At 45.9% G+C, this 23,255-nt stretch overlaps 1 protein-coding gene across 1 annotated transcript in view; it reads left to right on the forward strand.

Moving 5' to 3' along the window:
* Positions 1-22,923, forward strand: part of LOC123997221 (PR domain zinc finger protein 5-like) — a 66,778-nt gene extending 43,855 nt beyond the window's left edge. Inside the window, 2 exon segments of the mRNA XM_046301382.1 lie at positions 11,844-11,929; positions 22,759-22,923. Coding sequence (XP_046157338.1) covers positions 11,844-11,929; positions 22,759-22,923 — 251 coding nt within the window.
* The last annotated feature ends 332 nt before the right edge of the window (positions 22,924-23,255 follow it).

Raw genomic sequence — 23,255 nt, forward strand, 5'->3', positions numbered from 1 at the left:
ATTCGGCTATTTCAGCCACACCCATTGCTGACAGGTGTTTAAAATTGAGCACACCTCCATGCAATCTCCATAGACAAACATTGGCAGTAGAATGGCCGTACTGAAGAGCTCAGTGACTTTCAATGTGGCACCATCATAAAATTCCACGTTTCCAGCAAGTCATTTTGTCAAATTTCTGTCCTGCTAGAGCTGTCCCTGTCAACTGTAAGTGCTGTTATTGTGAAGTGGAAACGTCTCGGAGCAACAACTGCTCAGCCGCACAAGCTCACAGAATGGGACCGCCGAGTGCTGAAGCGCGTAGGGTGTAAAAATGGTCTGTCCACGGTTGCAACACTCACTACCGAGTTTCAAACGGCCTCTGGAAGCAACGTCAGCACAATAACTGTTTGTCAGAAGCTTCATGAAATGGGTTTCCATTGTCGAGCAGCCGCACAAGCCTAAGATCACCATGCGCAATGCCAAGTATCGGCTGGAGTGGTGTAAAGCTCGCCGCCATTGGACTGTGGAGCAGTGGAACCACATTCTCTGTGGAGTGATGAATCACGCTTCACCATCTGGCTGTCGTGATGGACGAATCTGAGTTTGGTGGATTCCAGGAGAACACTACCTGCCCCAATGTATCATGCTAGCTAGTCTTGGGTGTAGCCTGGGAGAAGTTGCAGGAGAGATGGGTGGGACGAAAGTAGCACAATGTAAACCGATGAGCTGTAATGGAATAAACATTTAAGCACAGGCCATTGTCTCCTCTAGTTCATATTGCTTTTATAATATTAGCTAAATATCAACAAGTGAGTGTTTCTTGAAAATTACCCATGCAACAATTTCAAAGATTTTACTGAGTTACAGTTCATATAAGGAAATCAGTCAATCTATGGATTTCATATGACTGGGCAGTGGTGCACCTGTGTAATGATCATGGTGTTTAATCAGCTTCTTGATATGCCTTGAAGGGCATAGGCTCACCCACATGTCAGACTGGCCCACCCACTGGGGTGCCCAGCCAATCAGAATGAGTTTTTCCCCACAAAAGGGCTTTATTACAGACATAAATACTCCTCAGCTCCCCCCTACCCCCCACTCAGACGATCCCGAAGGTGAAGAAGCTGGGCTAGCATGATTACACGTGGTGTGTGGTTGAGGCCGGTTGGACGTACTGCCAAATTCTCTAAAACAACGTCTGAGAGAACTGAACTTTCAATGCTCTGGCGACAGCTCTGGTGGACATTCCTGCAGTCAGCATGCCAATTGCACGCTCCCCTCAAAACCTGAGACATCTGTGGCATTGTGTTCTGTGACAAAACTACACATTTTAGAGTGGCCTTTTATTGTCCACTTATTGTGCACCTGTGTAATAATCCTGCTGTTTAATCAGCTTCTTGATATGCCACACCTGTCAGGTGGATGGACTATCTTAGCTAAGGAGAAATGCTCTGTGGGGTCATGCATTAAAATGCTTAAACATTATGTTATTTACAGTTGGATGCAATCAGTGTACGAGTCTTAAGGCATCTGGAATCTGCTTCGTTGGTGCCCAAATGGGCAGCTGAAATTTTGTCCCGAAGACAACCGTTAATTCACATTGACTCGTGTTCCTTCCATTTGTTATGTGCATTACCGACTCACAACAAAAAAGAAACGTAGCCAACTTCTCCCTACATTCTCTTTTCCCTCCGTTGCGTGTCTCTCACTCAACCGCTCCCTCTACACGCATGGGTGCTGCATACACAAGCTCTATAGGGCTACAGAAATGACTGTCTAAAAAAACGATCTAATTGATGGGAGAGTCAAAATCAAAAGTAACAGTCAAACCAAACTGTAGACAAGCAGCATTTCTTGCCAAATCATTACACCTTTATCAGAAATTCAAACTGGACTGTTTGATTGAAGTATGGAATTATGTGTTCCAACCACAAGCTGCAGTTTTGGAATAATAGATGTCTCCTCTATTTTAGTATTTCTTTGCAAACTGCTAGTGTGCCATTTATAATAGGTTACCACCTAGACATGTTCCAGACTGAAATATGCAACAACAACATGGTTTTGATGAAGACAAATAGCATATTCATTAGTTTAGGGGTCTACTTTATTTCATGTTTAACAAAAGCTTAAGCTCACAAATCAAACACAAGGCAAAAGAAAACACATGCAGGTATCACCTGGTTGATATGGGAAGAATTTTAACTTTATAATGCTGTCAACTATATTGTTATGCAGGTGAATGAGGACCCAAAAGCGACTTGGCGAAAACAGAGTCTTTAATCCAGTAAAGTAAAAATACAATCATAAAGCACAATTTCCACTCATAATGACGAGAACAGACTGGAGACTCGATCTTGAACTGCAGGTTGCCTCGGGAAGGCACTTGAACGTAGCAGACTCAGACACCTGCTCACCACGCAGCATCTGAGGGAAACACGACACGACAGGGCGATACACAGACACAGCACGGTGAACAATAGACAAGGATCCGACAGGGCAGAAACGGAAAACAAGGGGAGAAATAGGGACTCTAATCAGGGGGAAAGATAGGAAACAGGTGTGGGAAGACTAAATGATTGATTAGGGGAATAGGAACAGCTGGGAGCAGGAACGGAGCGATAGAGAGAAGAGAGAGAGGGAGGAAGAGAGAAAGAGGGGAACGAACCTAAAAGACCAGCAGGGGGAAAACGAACAGAGGGAAAAGCAAAATGACAAGACAAAATAAGACAAAACATGACAGTACCCCCCACTCACCGAGCGCTCCTGGCGCTCTCGAGGAGGAACACTGGCGGCAACGGAGGAAATCATAGATCACAAACGGTCCAGCACGTCCCGAGAAAGAACCCAACTCCTCTCCTCAGGACCGTAACGAAAAACGATAAAAAGGGAAACTAGGGTACTACTCAAAAAAAAAAAAATGAGACACGGGTAGAGAACTGAAAGCTTAAGAGCAAACAGGACCAAACAGGCCAGGAGAGTAACAACTAGGGACAGACTGAGACACAGCAAGGGCAGGAACAAGAACAGGAGAGATGCGATGGCAGGGAACAGACTGAGACCCAGCAAGACCAGGAGCAGAAGCAGAAAAAAATTACCAGACTTCTTCTGCGCGCAGTCTGAACACGCAGCCACGAAACGGCGCGTGTCACGCTCCTGAGTAGGCCACCAAAACCGCTGGCGAATAGAAGCAAGCGTACCCCGAACGCCGGGATGGCCAGCTAACTTGGCAGAGTGAGCCCACTGAAGAACAGCCAGACGAGTAGAAACAGGAACGAAAAGAAGGTTACTAGGGCAAGCGCGCGGCGACGCAGTGTGCGTGAGTGCTTGCTTAACCTGTCTCTCAATTCCCCAGACAGTCAACCCGACAACACGCCCAACAGGAAGGATCCCCTCGGGATCGGTAGAAGCCACAGAAGAACTAAAGAGACGGGATAAAGCATGAGGCTTGGTGTTCTTAGTACCCGGGCAATAAGAAATAACGAACTCGAAACGAGCGAAAAACAACGCCCAACGAGCATGACGCGCATTCAGTCGTTTGGCAGAACGGATGTACTCAAGGTTCTTTTGGTCAGTCCAAACGACAAAAGGAACGGTCGCCCCCTCCAACCACTGTCGCCATTTGCCTAGGGCTAAACGGATGGCGAGCAGTTCGCGGTTAGCCACATCATAGTTACGTTCCGACGGTGACAGGCGATGAGAAAAATACGCACAAGGGTGGACCCCATCGTCAGTATCGGAGCGCTGGGACAGAATGGCTCCCACGCCCACCCCCGACGCGTCAACCTCAACAATAAACTGTTTAGTGACGTCAGGTGCAACAAGGATAGGAGCGGATGCAAAACGCTCTTTGAAGAGATCAGAACAACAATCATACGACCGGTGAGGAGGAAGGGAGTTGGTTCTGGACCGACTGAAGACCGTGCGCAGACCATGATATTCCTCCGGCACTCCTGTCAAATCACCAGGTTCCTCCTGAGAAGAGGGGACAGAACAAACAGGAGAAATAGCAGACATTAAACACTTCACATGACAAGAAACGTTCCAGGAAAGGATAGAATTACTAGACCAATCAAAAGAAGGATTATGACACACTAGCCAGGGATGACCCAAAACAACAGGTGTAAAAGGTGAACAAAAATCAAAAAGAAATGGTCTCACTATGGTTACCAGATACAGTGAGGGTTAAAGGTAGTGTTTCATATAATATACTGGGGAGAGGACTACCATCCAAGGCAAACATGACCGTGGGCTCCCTAACTGTCTGAGAGGAATGTCATGTTCCCGCGCCCAGGCTTCGTCCATAAAACAGCCCTCTGCCCCAGAGTCTATTAATGCACTGCAGGAAGCTGCCGATCCGGTCCAGCGTAGATGGACCGGTAAGGTAGTACATGTACTTGACGGAGAGGACCGTCTAGTAGCGCTTATCAGTCGCCCTCCGCTTACTGATGAGCTCTGGCCTTTAACTGGACATGAAATGACAAAATGACCAGCGGAACCGCAATAGAGACAGAGGCGGTTGGTGATTCTCCGTTCCCTCTCCTTAGTCGAGATGCGAATACCCCCAGCTGCATGGGCTCAACACCTGAGTCAGTGGGGAAAGACGGTAGTGTCGGAGAGAGGGGAGACACAGTTAACGCGAGCTCTCTTCTATGAGCTCGGTGACGAAGATCTACCCGTCGTTCAATGCGAATAGCGAGTTCAATCAAAGAATCCACGCTGGATGGAACCTCCCGAGAGAGAATCTCATCCTTAACCTTAGCGTGGAGTCCTCCAGAAAACGAGCGAGCAACGCCTGCTCGTTCCAGTTACTGGAGGCAGCAAGAGTGCGAAACTCTATAGAGTAATCCGTTATGGATCGATTACCTTGACATAGGGAAGACAGGGACCAGGAAGCTTCTTTCCCAAAAACTGAGCGATCAAAACCCTTATCATCTCCTCTTTAAAGTTCAGATAATTGTTAGTACACTCAGCGCTTGCCTCCCAGATAGCTGTGCCCCACTGCCGAGCCCGACCAGTAAGGAGTGATATGACGTAGGCAATCCGAGCTCTCTCTCTTGAGTATGTGTTGGGTTGGAGAGAGAACACTATATCACACTGGGTGAGAAAGGAGCGGCACTCAGTGGGCTGCCCAGAATAACATGGTGGGTTATTAACCCTAGGTTCCGGAGGCTCGGAAGAACCGGAAGTAGCTGGTGACACGAGACGAAGACTCTGATACTGTCCTGAGAGGTCGGAGACCTGAGCGGCCAGGGTCTCAACGGCATGCCGAGCAGCAGACAATTCCTGCTCGTGTCTGCCGAGCATCGCTCCCTGGAACTCGAGAGTAGAGTAGAGAGAATCCATAGTCGCTGGGTCCATTCTTGGTCGGATCCTTCTGTTATGCAGGTGAATGAGGACCCAAAAGCGACTTGGCGAAAACAGAGTCTTTAATCCAGTAAAGTAAAAATACAATCATAAAGCACAATTTCCACTCGTAATGACGAGAACAGACTGGAGACTCGATCTTGAACTGCAGGTTGCCTCGGGAAGGCACTTGAACGTAGCAGACTCAGACACCTGCTCACCACGCAGCATCTGAGGGAAACACGACACGACAGGGCGATACACAGACACAGCACGGTGAACAATAGACAAGGATCCGACAGGGCAGAAACGGAACACAAGGGGAGAAATAGGGACTCTAATCAGGGGGAAAGATAGGAAACAGGTGTGGGAAGACTAAATGATTGATTAGGGGAATAGGAACAGCTGGGAGCAGGAACGGAACGATAGAGAGAAGAGAGAGAGGGAGGAAGAGAGAAAGAGGGGAACGAACCTAAAAAGACCAGCAGGGGGAAAACGAACAGAGGGAAAAGCAAAATGACAAGACAAAATAAGACAAAACATGACATATATAACATTTAATGAAATTGTATTTGTCACATGCTTCTAAGGCAACAGGTGTAGACTAACTTTGAAATGCTTCTTTACGGGCCCTTCCCAACAATGCAGAGAGAAAAATAATAACACAGGGAATTAATACACAATGAGAAACGATAACTTGGCTATGTACACAAGTTACCAGTACCGAGTCAATGTGCAGGGGTATGAGGTAGATAGGTACATATATAAACTCAACAAAAAAAGAAACGTCCTCTCACTGTCAACTGCGTTTATTTTCAGAGAACTTAACATGTAAATATTTGTATGAACGCAACAAGATTCAACAACTGAGACATAAACTGAACTAGTTCCACAGACATGTGACTGACAGAAATGGAATGATGTGTCCCTGAACAAAGGGGGGGTCAAAATCAAAAGTAACAGTCAGTATCTGGTGTTGTCACCAGCTGCATTAAGTACTGCAGTGCATCTCCTCCTCATGGACTGCACCAGATTTGCCAGTTCTTGCTGTGAGATGTTACCCCACTCTTCCACAAGGCACCTGCAAGTTCCCGGACATTTCTGGGGGGAATGGCCCTAGTCCTCACCCTCCGATCCAACAGGGCCCAGACGTGCTCAATGGGATTGAGATCCGGGCTCTTCGCTGGCCATGGCAGAACACTGACATTCCTGTCTTGCAGGAAATCATGCACAGAACGAGCAGTATGGCTGGTGGCATTGTCATGCTGGAGGGTCATGTCAGGATGAGCCTGCAAGAAGGGTACCACATGAGGGAGGAGGATGTCTTCCCTGTAACGCACAGCGTTTAGATTGACAACAAGCTCAGTCCGATGATACTGTGACACACATGCCCCAGACCATGACGAACCCTCCACCTCCAAATCGATCCCGCTCCAGAGTACATGCCTCGTTGTAACGCTCATTTCTTCTACGATAAATGCAAATCAGACCATCATCTCTGGTGAGACAAAACCGCGACTCGTCACTGAAGTGCCCTTTTTGCCAGTCCTGTCTGGTCCAGCGACGGTAGGTGATGTCTGGTAAGGACATGCCTTACAACAGACCTACAAGCCCTCAGTCCAGCCTCTCTCAGCCTATTACGGACAGTCTGAGCACTGATGGAGATATTGTGCGTTCCTGGTGTAACTCGGGCAGTTGTTGTTGCCATCCTGTACCTGTCCCGCAGGTGTGATGTTTGGTTGTACCGATCCTGTGCAGGTGTTGTTACACGTGGTCTGCCACTGTGAGGACGATCAGCTGTCCGTCTCCCTGTAGCACTGTCTTAGGCGTCTCACAGTACGGACATTGCAATTTATTTCACTGGCCACATCTGCAGTCCTCATACCTCCTTGCAGCATGCCTAAGGCACGTTCACACAGATGAGCAGGGACCCTGGGCATCTTTCTTTTTTGTTTTTCAGAGTCAGTAGAAAGGCCTCTTTAGTGTCCTACATTTTCATAACTGTGACCTAATTGCCTACCGTCTGTAAGCTGTTAGTGTGTTAACGACCGTTCCACAGGTGAATGTTCATTCATTCATTGTTTATGGTTCATTGAACAATCATGGGAAACCGTGTTTAAACCCTTTACAATGAAGATCTGTGAAGTTATTTGGATTTTTACAAATTATCTTTGAAAGACAGGGTCCTGAAGAGTTTGGATATGGGTAAAGTGACTAGCCAACAGGATAGATAATAGGCAGTAGCAGCAGCGAATGCGATGAGTCAAAAGAGTGAATGCCAAAGGGGTCAATGCAGGTAGTCCAGGTAGCTTTTTGGTTAACTACTTAGCAGTCTTATGACTTGGGGATAGAAGCTGTTCAGGGTCCTGTTGGTTTCAGACTTGGTGCATCGTTACTGCTTACCGTGCAGTTGCAGAGAGAACAGTCTTTGACAATTTTTAAGGCCTTCCTCTGAAACCGCCTGGTATAGAGGTCCTGGATGGCAGAGAGCTCGGCCCCAGTGATGTACTGGGCCGTATGCGCTACCCTCTGTAGCACCTTGTAGATGAATGCCAGGCAGTTTCCATACTAGGCGGTGATGCAGCCACTCAAGATGCTCTCAATGGTGTAGCTGTAGAATCTTTTGAGAATCTGAGGGTCCATGACAAATCTGTTCAGCCTCCTGAGGGAGAAGAGATGTTGTCGTGCCTTCTTCACGGCTGTGTTGGTGTGGGTGTGGACCATGTTAATTCCTTAGTGATGTGGACACTATGTCTCAACTCCCATTATGTAGTGAATAACAACACCCTGTTGAAACGGGAGTAAATGGTGAAAAGCGATATTGATGAGAAAGACGCACCTGTTTCAGTAGCACGAGTCGCGTGTCAAATGGAGCTTGCAGTCCTCTATTTAGCAAATGACCATGCAACTATAGTAGGCCACTGACATTGGCTGCTTATCAACTATAGTAGGCCACTGACATTGACTGCTTATCAACTATAGTAGGCCACTGACATTGGCTGCTTATCAACTATAGTAGGCCACTGACATTGACTGCTTATCAACTATAGTAGGCCACTGACAATGGCTGCTTATCAACTATAGTAGGCCACTGACATTTACTGCTTATCAACTATAGTAGGCCACTGACAATGGCTGCTTATCAACTATAGTAGGCCACTGACATTGACTGCTTATCAACTATAGTAGGCCACTGACATTGACTGCTTATCAACTATAGTAGGCCACTGACATTGACTGCTTATCAACTATAGTAGGCCACTGACATTGACTGCTTATCAACTATAGTAGGCCACTGACATTGACTGCTTATCAACTATAGTAGGCCACTGACATTGACTGCTTATCAACTATAGTAGGCCACTGACATTGACTGCTTATCAACTATAGTAGGCCACTGACATTGGCTGCTTATCAACTATAGTAGGCCACTGATATTGGCTGCTTATCAACTATAGTAGGCCACTGACAATGGCTGCTTATCAACTATAGTAGGCCACTGATATTGACTGCTTATCAACTATTGTAGGCCACTGACATTGGCTGCTTATCAACTATAGTAGGCCACTGACATTGACTGCTTATCAACTATAGTAGGCCACTGACATTGGCTGCTTATCAACTATAGTAGGCCACTGACATTGGCTGCTTATCAACTATAGTAGGCCACTGATATTGGCTGCGTATCAACTATAGTAGGCCACTGACATTGACTGCTTATCAACTATAGTAGGCCACTGACATTGACTGCTTATCAACTATAGTAGGCCACTGACATTGGCTGCTTATCAACTATAGTAGGCCACTGATATTGGCTGCTTATCAACTATAGTAGGCCACTGACAATGGCTGCTTATCAACTATAGTAGGCCACTGACATTGACTGCTTATCAACTATAGTAGGCCACTGATATTGACTGCTTATCAACTATAGTAGGCCACTGATATTGACTGCTTATCAACTATAGTAGGCCACTGACATTGACTGCTTATCAACTATAGTAGGCCACTGATATTGACTGCTTATCAACTATAGTAGGCCACTGACATTGACTGCTTATCAACTATAGTAGGCCACTGATATTGACTGCTTATCAACTATAGTAGGCCACTGACATTGACTGCTTATCAACTATAGTAGGCCACTGATATTGACTGCTTATCAACTATAGTAGGCCACTGATATTGACTGCTTATCAACTATAGTAGGCCACTGACATTGACTGCTTATCAACTATAGTAGGCCACTGATATTGACTGCTTATCAACTATAGTAGGCCACTGACATTGGCTGCTTATCAACTATAGTAGGCCACTGACATTGACTGCTTATCAACTATAGTAGGCCACTGACATTGGCTGCTTATCAACTATAGTAGGCCACTGACATTGGCTGCTTATCAACTATAGTAGGCCACTGACATTGGCTGCTTATCAACTATAGTAGGCCACTGACATTGACTGCTTATCAACTATAGTAGGCCACTGATATTGACTGCTTATCAACTATAGTAGGCCACTGACATTGGCTGCTTATCAACTATAGTAGGCCACTGACATTGGCTGCTTATCAACTATAGTAGGCCACTGACATTGGCTGCTTATCAACTATAGTAGGCCACTGACATTGACTGCTTATCAACTATAGTAGGCCACTGACATTGACTGCTTATCAACTATAGTAGGCCACTGACATTGACTGCCTATCAACTATAGTAGGCCACTGACATTGACTGCTTATCAACTATAGTAGGCCACTGACATTGACTGCCTATCAACTATAGTAGGCCACTGACATTGACTGCTTATCAACTATAGTAGGCCACTGACATTGGCTGCTTATCAACTATAGTAGGCCACTGACATTGGCTGCTTATCAACTATAGTAGGCCACTGACATTGGCTGCTTATCAACTATAGTAGGCCACTGACATTGACTGCTTATCAACTATAGTAGGCCACTGACATTGGCTGCTTATCAACTATAGTAGGCCACTGACATTGGCTGCTTATCAACTATAGTAGGCCACTGACATTGGCTGCTTATCAACTATAGTAGGCCACTGACATTGACTGCTTATCAACTATAGTAGGCCACTGACATTGACTGCTTATCAACTATAGTAGGCCACTGACATTGGCTGCGTATCAACTATAGTAGGCCACTGACATTGGCTGCTTATCAAGTACAGTAGGCCACTGACATTGGCTGCTTATCAACTGCAATCATTCCTGTAATCAGCACTTTTTCCCCCACATTTTAATGACGATGATTTGTGGAGAGCTTTATATCCCTGGCAAATCATTTGAAAGATGCATCCACTTTTACTAACGTTACACCATTGTTGCGTTAGGTTGGCCTATATGTTACAATTCTCCCCTTTATGATGATGATCGGGACCTGTTAGTGGTACTTTTGTGATAACTGCACTGCAATTTCAATTTGGGATTTTTTCTTAACGTTAACGATTCAATTTGGTTTAAATGTTTTAACGTTCACACCCCTAATGGATTGTCCTTACTCTTTGACTTTGGTCTTTCACGTGACAAGCGGTACTACTGATTGTGGGGGCTTTTCTCACACGACTAATAATAATACTTTTCTCAGATTAAACTCTAGGCAGATGTGTGTTACATTTATTAAGATGAAGTGGTATTTTACTCATCTGATTCTGAGAAGGCTTGTGGGGGGGGGGGTTCTGTTTGCCTTGCTTCATCATTGGACAATGAAGGTCTTCTCAGAACACATCTACATTAAAATAGCCTCGACCCCAAACCTGAGACCCATAGAATCCCATCGTCGATAGTTCCTGTGAGGACCTACATCCTGGAGAAGAAGAGTTTCCCTGTACGGAAGAGCATCAGAAACACATCAGAGGCAGCATGGCTGGAGGGAGAAGAGGGTCCTTCAGAAGAACCAGATTTATGCTCCAGCTAGCAGGAGGCTCAGTGGCAGAGTGGACCTCCTCCGCTCTCTCTGTGGTGCTGCATAGAGCTGGAGGCCCGGCTCTGTGTGTGGCCGTTCGCAGCACTTAGTTAGTTTTTCTCCCTCCCTTTCTTTATACCTCCAATTCTTCTTTTAAAGCTCGGATCTGCTCTATTTGGGGTGTGAATATTTATGTAAATGAGATATTTCTGTATTTAATTTTCAATACATTTGCAAAAATGTCTAAAAACATGTTTTCACTTTGTCGTTATGGGTTGTTGTAGATGGGTGAGAAAATAATATTTAATTCATTTTGAATTCAGTCTGTAACACATCAAAATGTGGAATAACTTAAGGGGTATGAATACTTTCTTAAGGCACTGTATGTACTGTATGTCTAATGTTTGATCATCATATAGTATTTTGTGTTTCAAAGAGTTTGTTGCCTACTGCCTAGTGTGTAGACAAATATATGTCTTAACTACTTATCTTAACTAATTAAAAACATCTGTACACTGTCTTTGTAGTATGCTCTGGGCCATTTTTTATGTTTCCTTCTCTCTGATGTGTGTTGATCCTTCTGTTTTCTCCCTAGGTGAGCGCCCATACCAGTGCCCGTACTGTGGCAAAGCATTCAGCAAGAATGATGGTCTGAAGATGCACATCCGCACACACACTCGGGTAAGTCTCCACACCCACTCTTCCCACACTCCTTCCTCTTTTTGTTCCAGGAACAGTTTGAGGTGTTGGTGTTACCCTGCCTGCATGGAAATTATTCCCTCCACCTCCCACAGCACTGTGTGTGTGTGTGTGTGTGTGTGTGTGTGTGTGTGTGTGTGTGTGTGTGTGTGTGTGTGTGTGTGTGTGTGTGTGTGTGTGTGTGTGTGTGTGTGTGTGTGTGTGTGTGTGTGTGTGTGTGTGGTCGCGTGTGTGTGTGTGTGTGTGGTCGCGTGTGTGTGTGTGTGTGGTCGTGTGTGTGTGTGTGTGTGTGTGTGTGTGTGTGTGTGTGTGTATGTGAGTAAAAGGAAACTGTCATGAAAGCCAGGGAATAGCAGTGACATTTTGGAGCTGTTTTCTTTGACGGGGGTTTTTAACCTCTAAACCAGCTGGCCATTAGGAAATAACTTCTGACCGCAACATGAGTTATGATCTATTCAATAAGTCACATGAAATATCCTGAAGCATACTTTTCTCTTTTTATAGATGTAGGAAAATCTGCACACGCTACTGTTTTTGCGAGTGTGTGTGTGTGTGTGTGTGTTGAGTATTTTCTGAGATACCAACTCCTAGGTGTCCATAAAGTCTTATCTCTCCATCTCCAGTACTAAGCTTTGGTTGTTCTGCTCAGTGCTCAGCCAAGCTGCAGAACGTAACCCACCCAGGAATAGAGGTTCACACACCTCTGTCAGGCCGCCAAGCAGGGTCTAGTTGGTCTAGTTCTGCAGTCATGACCGCTGAAGGTCTTATTTCCAATGCGGTGATGCCAGGACCCTCACATAGGCTGCTCCCACAGTGAATTTCTTTAAGACTGGGAGGATAATGAAGACTACTTAGAGCTGTAGATGGTAGACTAGAATATATCCACATCTCATATCAATCACATACAGTCTTATTGAAAGACAGTCATTGGGTTCCTGAATGTATACGAGCGGAGAACATGACAGGTATCGTTGGTGTTGATATGATGAGCATGTACAGTGCATTTTCAAAGTATTCAGACCCCTTAACTTTTTCCACATTTTGTCACGTTACGGCCTAATTCTAAAATGGATTCAATTGTTTTTTTCCCTCATCAATCTACACACAATACCTCATATGTCATGCCGGTGAAAGAGGACCCAAAAGCGACTTAACAGAAACAGAGTTTATTTAAATCCAAAACAGGGAATAACAAAAATCCTCTAGTCTGTAGAGGGGAATAACTAGAGAAGCGGCCACAGACTGCAGGTCGCTTCGGGTAGGCGCAAGTTGATAGAGCCACCTGCTCACACGCAGCATCTGATGAAGGCAAAAAACACGACAGGACAGGGCGAAACGCAATCACAGCATGGTGAATACAAAACAAGGAACCGACGGGACAGGAACGGATCACAAAGGAATAAATAGGGACTCTAATCAGGGAAAGGATCGGGAACAGGTGTGGGAAGACTAAATGATGATTAGGGGAATAGGAACAGCTGGGAGCAGGAACGGAACGATAGAGAGAGGAGAGAGAGGGAGGGGGAGAGAGAGGGATAGAAAAAGGGAACGAACCTAATAAGACCAGCAGGGGGAAACGAACAGAAGGAAAAGCAAAATGACAAGATGATATAAGACAAAACATGACAGTACCCCCCACTCACCGATGGCGCCTCCTGGCGCTCTCGAGGAGGAACACTGGCGGCAACGGAGGAAATCATAGATCAAACGGTCCAGCACGTCCCGAGAAAGAACCCAACTCCTCTCCTCAGGACCGTAACGAAAAACGATAAAAAGGGAAACTAGGGTACTACTCTAAAAAAAAATGAGAACTAGGGACAGACTGAGACACAGCAAGGGCAGGGACAAGAACAGGAGAGATGCGATGGCAGGGAACAGACTGAGACCCAGCAAGACCAGGAGCAGAAGCAGAAAAAAATTACCAGACTTCTTCTGCGCGCAGTCTGAACACGCAGCCACGAAACGGCGCGTGTCACGCTCCTGAGTCGGCCACCAAAAGCGCTGGCGAATAGACGCAAGAGTGCCTCGAACACCGGGATGACCAGCTAACTTGGCAGAGTGAGCCCACTGAAGAACAGCCAGACGAGTGGAAACAGGAACGAAAAGGAGGTTACTAGGACAAGCGCGCGGCGACGCAGTGTGCGTGAGTGCTTGCTTAACCTGTCTTTCAATTCCCCAGACTGTCAACCCGACAACACGCCCATAAGGAAGAATCCCCTCGAGATCAGTAGAAGCCACAGAAGAACTAAACAGACGGGATAAGGCATCAGGCTTGGTGTTCTTGCTACCCGGACGGTAAGAAATCACAAACTCGAAACGAGCGAAAAACAACGCCCAACGAGCCGGGCATTAAGTCGTTTGGCAGAACGGATGTACTCAAGGTTCTTATGGTCTGTCCAAACGACAAAGGTGTCGCCCCCTCCAACCACTGTCGCCATTCGCCTAGGGCTAAGCGGATGGCGAGCAGTTCACGGTTACCCACATCATAGTTGCGCTCAGATGGCGACAGGCGATGAGAAAAATAAGCGCAAGGATGAACCTTATCGTCAGACTGGAAGCGCTGGGATAGAATGGCTCCCACGCCTACCTCTGAAGCGTCAACCTCGACAATGAATTGTCTAGTGACGTCAGGAGTAACGAGGATAGGAGCGGACGTAAAACGTTCTTTTAGAAGATCAAAAGCTCCCTGGGCGGAACCGGACCACTTAAAACACGTCTTGACAGAAGTAAGAGCTGTGAGAGGGGCAGCAACTTGACCGAAATTACGAATGAAACGCCGATAGGAAGCGAAACCTAAAAAGCGCTGCAACTCGACACGTGACCTTGGAACGGGCCAATCACTGACAGCTTGGACCTTAGGAATCCATCTGAATGCCTTCAGCGGAAATAACGGAACCGAGAAAAGTAACGGAGGAGACATGAAAAGAGCACTTCTCAGCCTTTACGTAGAGACAATTCTCTAAAAGGCGCTGTAGAACACGTCGAACGTGCTGAACATGAATCTCGAGTGACGGAGAAAAAATCAGGATATCGTCAAGATAGACAAAAACAAAAATGTTCAGCATGTCTCTCAGAACATCATTAACTAATGCCTGAAAAACAGCTGGCGCATTGGCGAGACCGAACGGCAGAACCCGGTACTCAAAATGCCCTAACGGAGTGTTAAACGCCGTTTTCCACTCGTCCCCCTCTCTGATGCGCACGAGATGGTAAGCGTTACGAAGGTCCAACTTAGTAAAGCACCTGGCTCCCTGCAGAATCTCGAAGGCTGATGACATAAGGGGAAGCGGATAACGATTCTTAACCGTTATGTCATTCAGCCCTCGATAATCCACGCAGGGGCGCAGAGTACCGTCCTTCTTCTTAACAAAAAGAACCCCGCCCCGGCCGGAGAAGAAGAAGGCACTATGGTGCGTCAAGAGACACAGACAAATAATCCTCGAGAGCCTTACGTTCGGGAGCCGACAGAGAGTATAGTCTACCTCGAGGAGGAGTGGTCCCCGGAAGGAGATCAATACTACAATCATACGACCGGTGAGGAGGAAGGGAGTTGGCTCGGGACCGACTGAAGACCGTGCGCAGATCATGATATTCCTCCGGCACTCCTGTCAAATCGCCAGGTTCCTCCTGAGAAGTAGGGACAGAAGAAACGGGAGGGATGGCAGACATTAAACACTTCACATGACAAGAAACGTTCCAGGATAGGATAGAATTACTAGACCAATTAATAGAAGGATTATGACATACTAGCCAGGGATGACCCAAAACAACAGGTGTAAACGGTGAACGGAAAATCAAAAAAGAAATAGTCTCACTGTGGTTACCAGATACTGTGAGGGTTAAAGGTAGTGTCTCAAATTTGATACTGGGAAGATGACTACCATCTAAGGCAAACATGGGCGTAGGCTTGTCTAACGGTCTGAAAGGAATGTTATGTTTCCGAACCCATGCTTCGTCCATGAAACAACCCTCAGCCCCAGAGTCAATCAAGGCACTGCATGTAGCACCCGAACCGGTCCAGCGTAGATGGACCGACATAGTAGTACAAGATCTAGATGAAGAGACCTGAGTAGTAGCGCTCACCAGTAGCCCTCCGCTTACTGATGGGCTCTGGCCTCTTACTGGACATGAATTAACAAAATGTCCAGCAACTCCGCAATAGAGGCACAGGCGGTTGGTGATCCTCCGTTCCCTCTCCTTAGTCGAGATCGAATCCCTCCCAGCTGCATGGGCTCAGTCTCAAAGCCAGAGGAGGGAGATGGTTGTGATGCGGAGCAGGGAAACACCGTTGATGCGAGCTCTCTTCCACGAGCCCGGTGACGAAGATCTACCCGTCGTTCTATGCGGATGGCGAGAGCAATCAAAGAGTCCACATCTGAAGGAACCTCCCGGGAGAGAATCTCATCCTTAACCACTGCGTGGAGTCCCTCCAGAAAACGAGCGAGCAGCGCCTCTGTTCCACTCACTAGAGGCAGCAAGAGTGCGAAACTCAATAGAATAATCCGTTATGGACCGTTCACCTTGGCATAATGAAGCCAGGGCCCTAGAAGCCTCCCTACCAAAAACTGAACGGTCAAAAACCCGAATCATCTCCTCTTTAAAGTTCTGGAACTTGTTAGAGCAATCAGCCCTTGCCTCCCAGATAGCTGTGCCCCATTCTCGAGCCCGGCCAGTAAGGAGTGAAATGACGTAAGCAACCCGAGCTCTCTCTCTAGAGTATGTGTTGGGTTGGAGAGAGAACACAATCACACTGCGTGAGAAAGGAGCGGCACTCAGTGGGCTGCCCGGAGTAGCAAGGTGGGTTATTAACCCTAGGTTCTGGAGACTCGGCAGGCCAGGAAGTAACAGGTGGCACAAGACGTAGACTCTGGAACTGTCCAGAGAGGTCGGAAACCTGAGCGGCCAGGTTCTCCACGGCATGGCGAGCAGCAGACAATTCCTGCTCGTGTCTGCCGAGCATAGCTCCTTGGATCTTGACGGCAGTGTAACGAGCGTCTGAAGTCGCTGGGTCCATTCCATGGTCGGTTCCTTCTGTCATGCCGGTGAAAGAGGACCCAAAAGCGACTTAACAGAAACAGAGTTTATTTAAATCCAAAACAGGGAATAACAAAAATCCTCTAGTCTGTAGAGGGGAATAACTAGAGAAGCGGCCACAGACTGCAGGTCGCTCGGGTAGGCGCAGGCCGTAGTTGATAGAGCCACCTGCTCACACGCAGCATCTGATGAAGGCAAAAAACACGACAGGACAGGGCGAAACGCAATCACAGCATGGTGAATACAAAACAAGGAACCGACGGGACAGGAACGGATCACAAAGGAATAAATAGGGACTCTAATCAGGGGAAAGGATCGGGAACAGGTGTGGGAAGACTAAATGATGATTAGGGGAATAGGAACAGCTGGGAGCAGGAACGGAACGATAGAGAGAGGAGAGAGAGGGAGGGGGAGAGAGAGGGATAGAAAAAGGGAACGAACCTAATAAGACCAGCAGGGGGAAACGAACAGAAGGAAAAGCAAAATGACAAGATGATATAAGACAAAACATGACATCATAATGACAAAGCAAATAAAACAACTTAATACACATTTACATAAGAATTCAGATCCTTTACTAAGTACTTTGTTGAAGCACCTTTGGCAGCGATTACAGCCTATAGTCTTCTTGCTTATGACACTACAAGCTTGGCACACGTGTATTTGGGGATTTTCTCACATTCTTCTCTGCAGAACCTCTCAAGCTCTGTCAGGTTGGATGAGGAGCTTCGCTACACAGCTATTTTCATGTCTCTCTACAGATGTTTGATCGGGTTCAAGTCTGAGCTCTGGCTGGGCCACGCAAGGACATTCAGAGACTTGTCCCGAAGCCACTCCTGTGTTGTCTTGGCTGTGTGCTTAGGGTCATTGTCCTGTTGGAAGGTGAACCATCGCCTCAGTCTGGAGTCCTGAACTCTCTGGAGCAGGTTTTCATCAAGGAACTCTCTGTACTTTGCTCCGTTCATCTTTCCCTCGATCCTGACTAGTCTCCCAGTCCCCATCGCTGAAAAACATCTCCACAGTATGATGCTGCCAACACCATGCTTCACCGTAGGGATGGTGCCAGGTTTCCTCCAGACGTGACACTTGGCATTCAGGCCAAAGGGTTCAATCTTGATTTCATCAGAGCAGAGAATCTTGTTTCTCATTGCCTGAGAGTCCTTTAGGTACCTTTTGTCAAACTCCAAGCAGGCTGTCATGTGCCTTTTACTGAGGAGTGGCTTCTGTCTGGCCACTCAACCATAAAGGCCTGATTTGGTGGAGTGCTGTTGAGATGGATGTCCTTCTGAAACGTTTTCCCTTCTCCACAGAGGAACTCTAGAGCTCTGTCAGAGTGACCATCGGGTTCTTGGTCCCCTCCCGGAGCAAAGCCCTTCTCCCCAGATCTGTGCCTCGACACTATCCTGTCTTGGAGCTCTACGGACAATTCCTTCGACCTCATGGCTTGGTTTTTGCTCTGACATGCACTGTCAACTGTGGGACCTTATATAGACAGGTGTGTGCCTTTCCAAATCATGTCGAGTCAATTGAATTTACCACAGTTGGACTCCAACCAAGTTGTAGAAACATCTCAAGGATGATCAATGGAAACAGGATGCACCTGAGCTCAATATCAAGTCTCATTGCAAAGGGTCTGAATACTTATGTAAATACTTTTGTTTTGTATTTACATTTTTGGGAAAAACCTGCTTCCGCTTTGTCATTTTGGGGTATTGTGTAGATAGATTATATATATATTTTTTTCAATTTTAGAATAAAATGCACCGTATGTGTAACCTGACTCGGAGCTCAGTGTTGTAAGAGGAAGGGCATGGCCACACTGGTCTCTCATTAGGTCATTTCCTGCCTGTGCCTCTGCACTACTTCTCTACCCACTGATGTTCTCCACCACTTCACAGCTTTCCATGAGCTATGTGTGTTGAAGTGTGTGTTTGTGTTTGTGGTTATAGCCATATGGGGCTGTATATTCATATATACAGTATTTATTTATGACTTTTAACATGATCATTAATTCATATGGGTACGGCCTGAGGGTCTTGTTGACATGTTTCAAGTACCTTTCCTGTTTGCTCAAGCACAAACCATTTCATTGCACCCTTTGAACCTGTGCTGCAGGTACAGTGTAAAGCTTCTGGCCTGAAACGGTACAGTGGAAACAGGCAGCTGGCGGGACCGGGAAACTCCTATCAGCTCCAATTCTCTAGAGAGGACTTGATGAAATGTTAATGTTTGAATTGAGACATGGCTTTGTGAGTTCCCGGCTCTGTCTTTGCTCAGTGCACGGTGACTGCAGTAGTGAAATATGGGCCAAGCTGTGATACACAGCAGAGAGCTGGACGATGACATCAATACTCAGCAGAACAATGTCATTTGGCTGAAGGAGCTCCAGCTCAGTGTTAATGTATAGTTTAGAGATGGACCTGTTTAGGATTGTGTGTTTGTCCCACATACCAAACCATCTGCAACAACGAGAATACATGTGATTCCTATAAAGCTGCTGACATGTTGCCTGGTCAGAGATTTTTATTAATCTCTTTAAGGTTCTGTGATGTGACAAGAGTGATCTGACTGTAAACACACTGATTAACATTCCACTTGTTCTCTCTCTGGGGGTGCCTGTTCGGTTTTGTTTGACTTTGGCCTAGAGTTCTGATAGTTCCAACATAATCTTCCAAGTACCTCTGTTTTCCGTTTGAAAACCTCTAAAAGGGTTTTACTGTAATACTTTTCCATTGGTCAGTTTCAGCTGTCTCCTATTGATCCAGTATAGCAGTCTCTAATTGGTTGATCACAGCATTAAGTAATCGGACCAGTTGAAATGGGTATTAGAAATATGGCAGGTGCTCCACTTTGCCCTCTGGTAGGCTGGAGGTGAATTATCATCATATAGCTAATACCTCTCCAATCCTTTCAGAGCTATACGAAGTGCCTAGGGGTGTAGGGGCAAGGGTTTCATGTTGTATTGGGTAACAGAAGATGAGGACATGCCATGTTGGTTTAGAGATGACCATTGACCACACGTTTGATATGAAATGTGATCCTGCTGCCTCTCTGTGTAAATAAACAGAGCTTTATCCCTCCATTCATAACCCTACTGACTCCTGAGGGGCCAGATTCAGAGGCCAGCCAGTCAGAGGGTCAGGTCAAAGGTCACTAGGGTGGACAGCTGCTGAAGAGCAGAGGTCACCAGGTACAGATGTTAGATGTTACTGGGGCCAGAGTGATGCATTATGGGTCCTCCACATCACCCCTCTACATCCATGTGTTTCCTAAACTCTGAACTTTAACCCTTTTGGGGGGGTTTTGTATGTCATTCAGGGGGGAAGATTTCCCCAAAGTGGGAAAGTGATACTTTATTAGAAAAGCAATACCTGTTAAACTAGCAGATTTTACAATACACAGACTGTCAATTATGTTCTGGTTTGGCCTCCACATCCAAGTTTCTCACACACCCCCATAGGTGTCTCTATGTTAGGTGTCTCTAGTCTCTATGTTAGGTGTCTCTATGTTAGGTGTCTCTAGTCTCTATGTTAGGTGTCTCTAGTCTCTATGTTAGGTGTCTCTAGTCTCTATGTTAGGTGTCTCTATGTTAGGTGTCTCTAGTCTCTATGTTAGGTGTCTCTAGTCTCTATGTTAGGTGTCTCTAGTCTCTATGTTAGCTGTCTCTATGTTTCTTTCTCACTCACACACACAAACATAATCATGCAGACATGTGCATTGAACCTGATCTGTACCTCCTTTTGTATCCTGTGTCTCTGGGCACTAAATGTGTCCCTCCCACATGATAGCCCTATTCCCAGGACCCTAACGTCCTGCATTCACCCCGTACCCTTGACGACTGATCCATAAATGGGTAGAGATTTCGCTATCAGTGAGTCTTGTCAAAGACTGACACCCAAACAAGAAGTCTTGCTATCTCTGTGCTTATTATTTAACTCTAACTAAGCTTTCAAGTGTCAAAAATATTTCACACACAACTAGATTGAGAAACACACACACACAATAACACACCCACAGAGCGATAACTGCTTTTGAGTGACACCCAGACAGGCCTCTGAAAGGCACAGAGGAAAAGTTATTTGGTAAACTGATGAGGTGTGGAGACAGGAGTGATATTCTACAGCCCCTGTGAGCCAGTGCACTGATACTGTATATGTTCAAAGGGCTTTTCTGTGCCATGTTTTGCTTAAGCTTTAGAGGATCCATGTGTTCCTTAGGGATCCATGTGTTCCTTAGGGATCCATGTGTTCCTTGGGGATCCATGTGTTCCTTAGGGATCCATGTGTTCCTTAGGATTCCATGTGTTCCTTAGGGATCCATGTGTTCCTTAGGGATCCATGTGTTCCTTAGGGATCCATGTGTTCCTTAGGATTCCATGTGTTCCTTAGGGATCCATGTGTTCCTTAGGATTCCATGTGTTCCTTAGGGATCCATGTGTTCCTTAGGGATCCATGTGTTCCTTAGGGATCCATGTGTTCCTTAGGGATCCATGTGTTCCTTAGGGATCCATGTGTTCCTTAGGGATCCATGTGTTCCTTAGGGATCCATGTGTTCCTTAGGATTCCATGTGTTTTTTAGGGATCCAAAAACAAAATAAAAAAAGATGTGTTCCTACGCTGTTCATTTCTTCCCTACTGCAGGTGCTGTACAACTTCTCATTTCATATCTTCATAAACTCACTGGGGAGCGGCGGGGTGTGAAGTGAGAGGATATGAGAGTGTGTGTGTGTTGGTACGTTTTTGGGATGCTAAATGTTATCCATGTTTCTTCCATGTGTGAGAGAGTTAATTTGTGTTTCAGTATTTGTGTACAGTATACAGCAGGGGTTGGCAGCTAGATTCAGATTTTCAAATACAATCATTTCATTGAGACACGATCACATATTTTTTTGGGGGGGTGGATACTTGGTAATAGATTCCTAAAATTAATTCTGGACTCTAACCCTAAACATAACTTCAAGTGGTGTGTGTCTGTGTGTGTCTCTCTCTGTGTGTGTGTGTGTGTGTGTGTGTGTGTGTGTGTGTGTGTGTGTGTGTGTGTGTGTGTGTGTGTGTGTGTGTGTGTGTGTGTGTGTGTGTGTGTGTGTGTGTGTGTGTGTGTGTGTGTGTGTGTGTGTGTGTGTGTGTGTGTGTGTGTCACAGAAACACTCACACAGTCGGTCACAGAAACACTCGCACACTCGGTCACAGAAACACTCACACACTCGGTCACAGAAACACTCACACACTCGGTCACAGAAAAACTCACACACTCGGTCACAGAAACACTCACACACTTGGTCACAGGAAGCTGAAGATTCTCTGCAGCTGGACTTTAGGGTACTTCTCCATGGTTTGTATTTTGAACGGAGGATACAGTATTTGAGTGTGAAGAAGACATACTGGGAAGCCTGAGTCCATGTGGGGAACTGCTGTGCTCATGCCAATGCAGGATTAATATGATTGATAGTTTGAGATGGAGTCATTTGTAGGGTGTAAAATGTATCATTTGTGATGGATCTTTAATTTATTTCCTCCTTGCTTTACTGGGAAAATATGAGTTCTGCCTTGAAGCCTTCTCTCATGTGATTGGTTCAATTAGCTGGCTGCACTCATAATGGGGATTTGATAGCTTAATATTCCTCTCCAGCATAGTCCTTTAGTTTAGGACTGAATGAATTGAATATGATCCGTCAGAGACGGAGACGTCTAAAACAGAGATTTGTATGTACCGTATTAAAGGTGTGATAATTGCCATCTCTAACAGAGCTAACTAACACACGTCTCTCTCCTCTGTAGGTGTGTGATCTGTCGTTCAGTCTGGAGAAGATGCTGAGCAGGCACAAGCTGACCCACAACCCAAACAGGCCCATGGCAGAGTGCTCGCTGTGCCATAAGAAGTTCACCAGGAATGACTACCTCAAAGTGCACATGGAGAATGTTCACAGAGAGACCGAGGGCTAAGGAACCCATCTATTTGAGACAGTTTACTAAAGATAAAGATACAGTATACTATATTTACAGTGTTATACATACGTAGCAATAAGCAGTGTTTATTGCTATTAAATACTGTATATGCAAATGCAGAATATGGAAAAGATACATTTAAATATTGAAACAAATCTTGTACGTATGAATTATGGAGTATGAACATTAGATATTCAATTCACAGGGATTTTTGGATGAGGCACAAGACCCACATCTGCTTCCAAACTGCCATGTTCTCCCTGTTTGTCATTTACATTCAATTTCATTTTGATATGAAAGTTTGGGATTGACATTTCCAGACTATGCAG

This window comes from Oncorhynchus gorbuscha, linkage group LG15 (assembly GCF_021184085.1).
Source record: "Oncorhynchus gorbuscha isolate QuinsamMale2020 ecotype Even-year linkage group LG15, OgorEven_v1.0, whole genome shotgun sequence".
In the NCBI taxonomy this organism is placed as follows: Eukaryota; Metazoa; Chordata; class Actinopteri; order Salmoniformes; family Salmonidae; genus Oncorhynchus; species Oncorhynchus gorbuscha.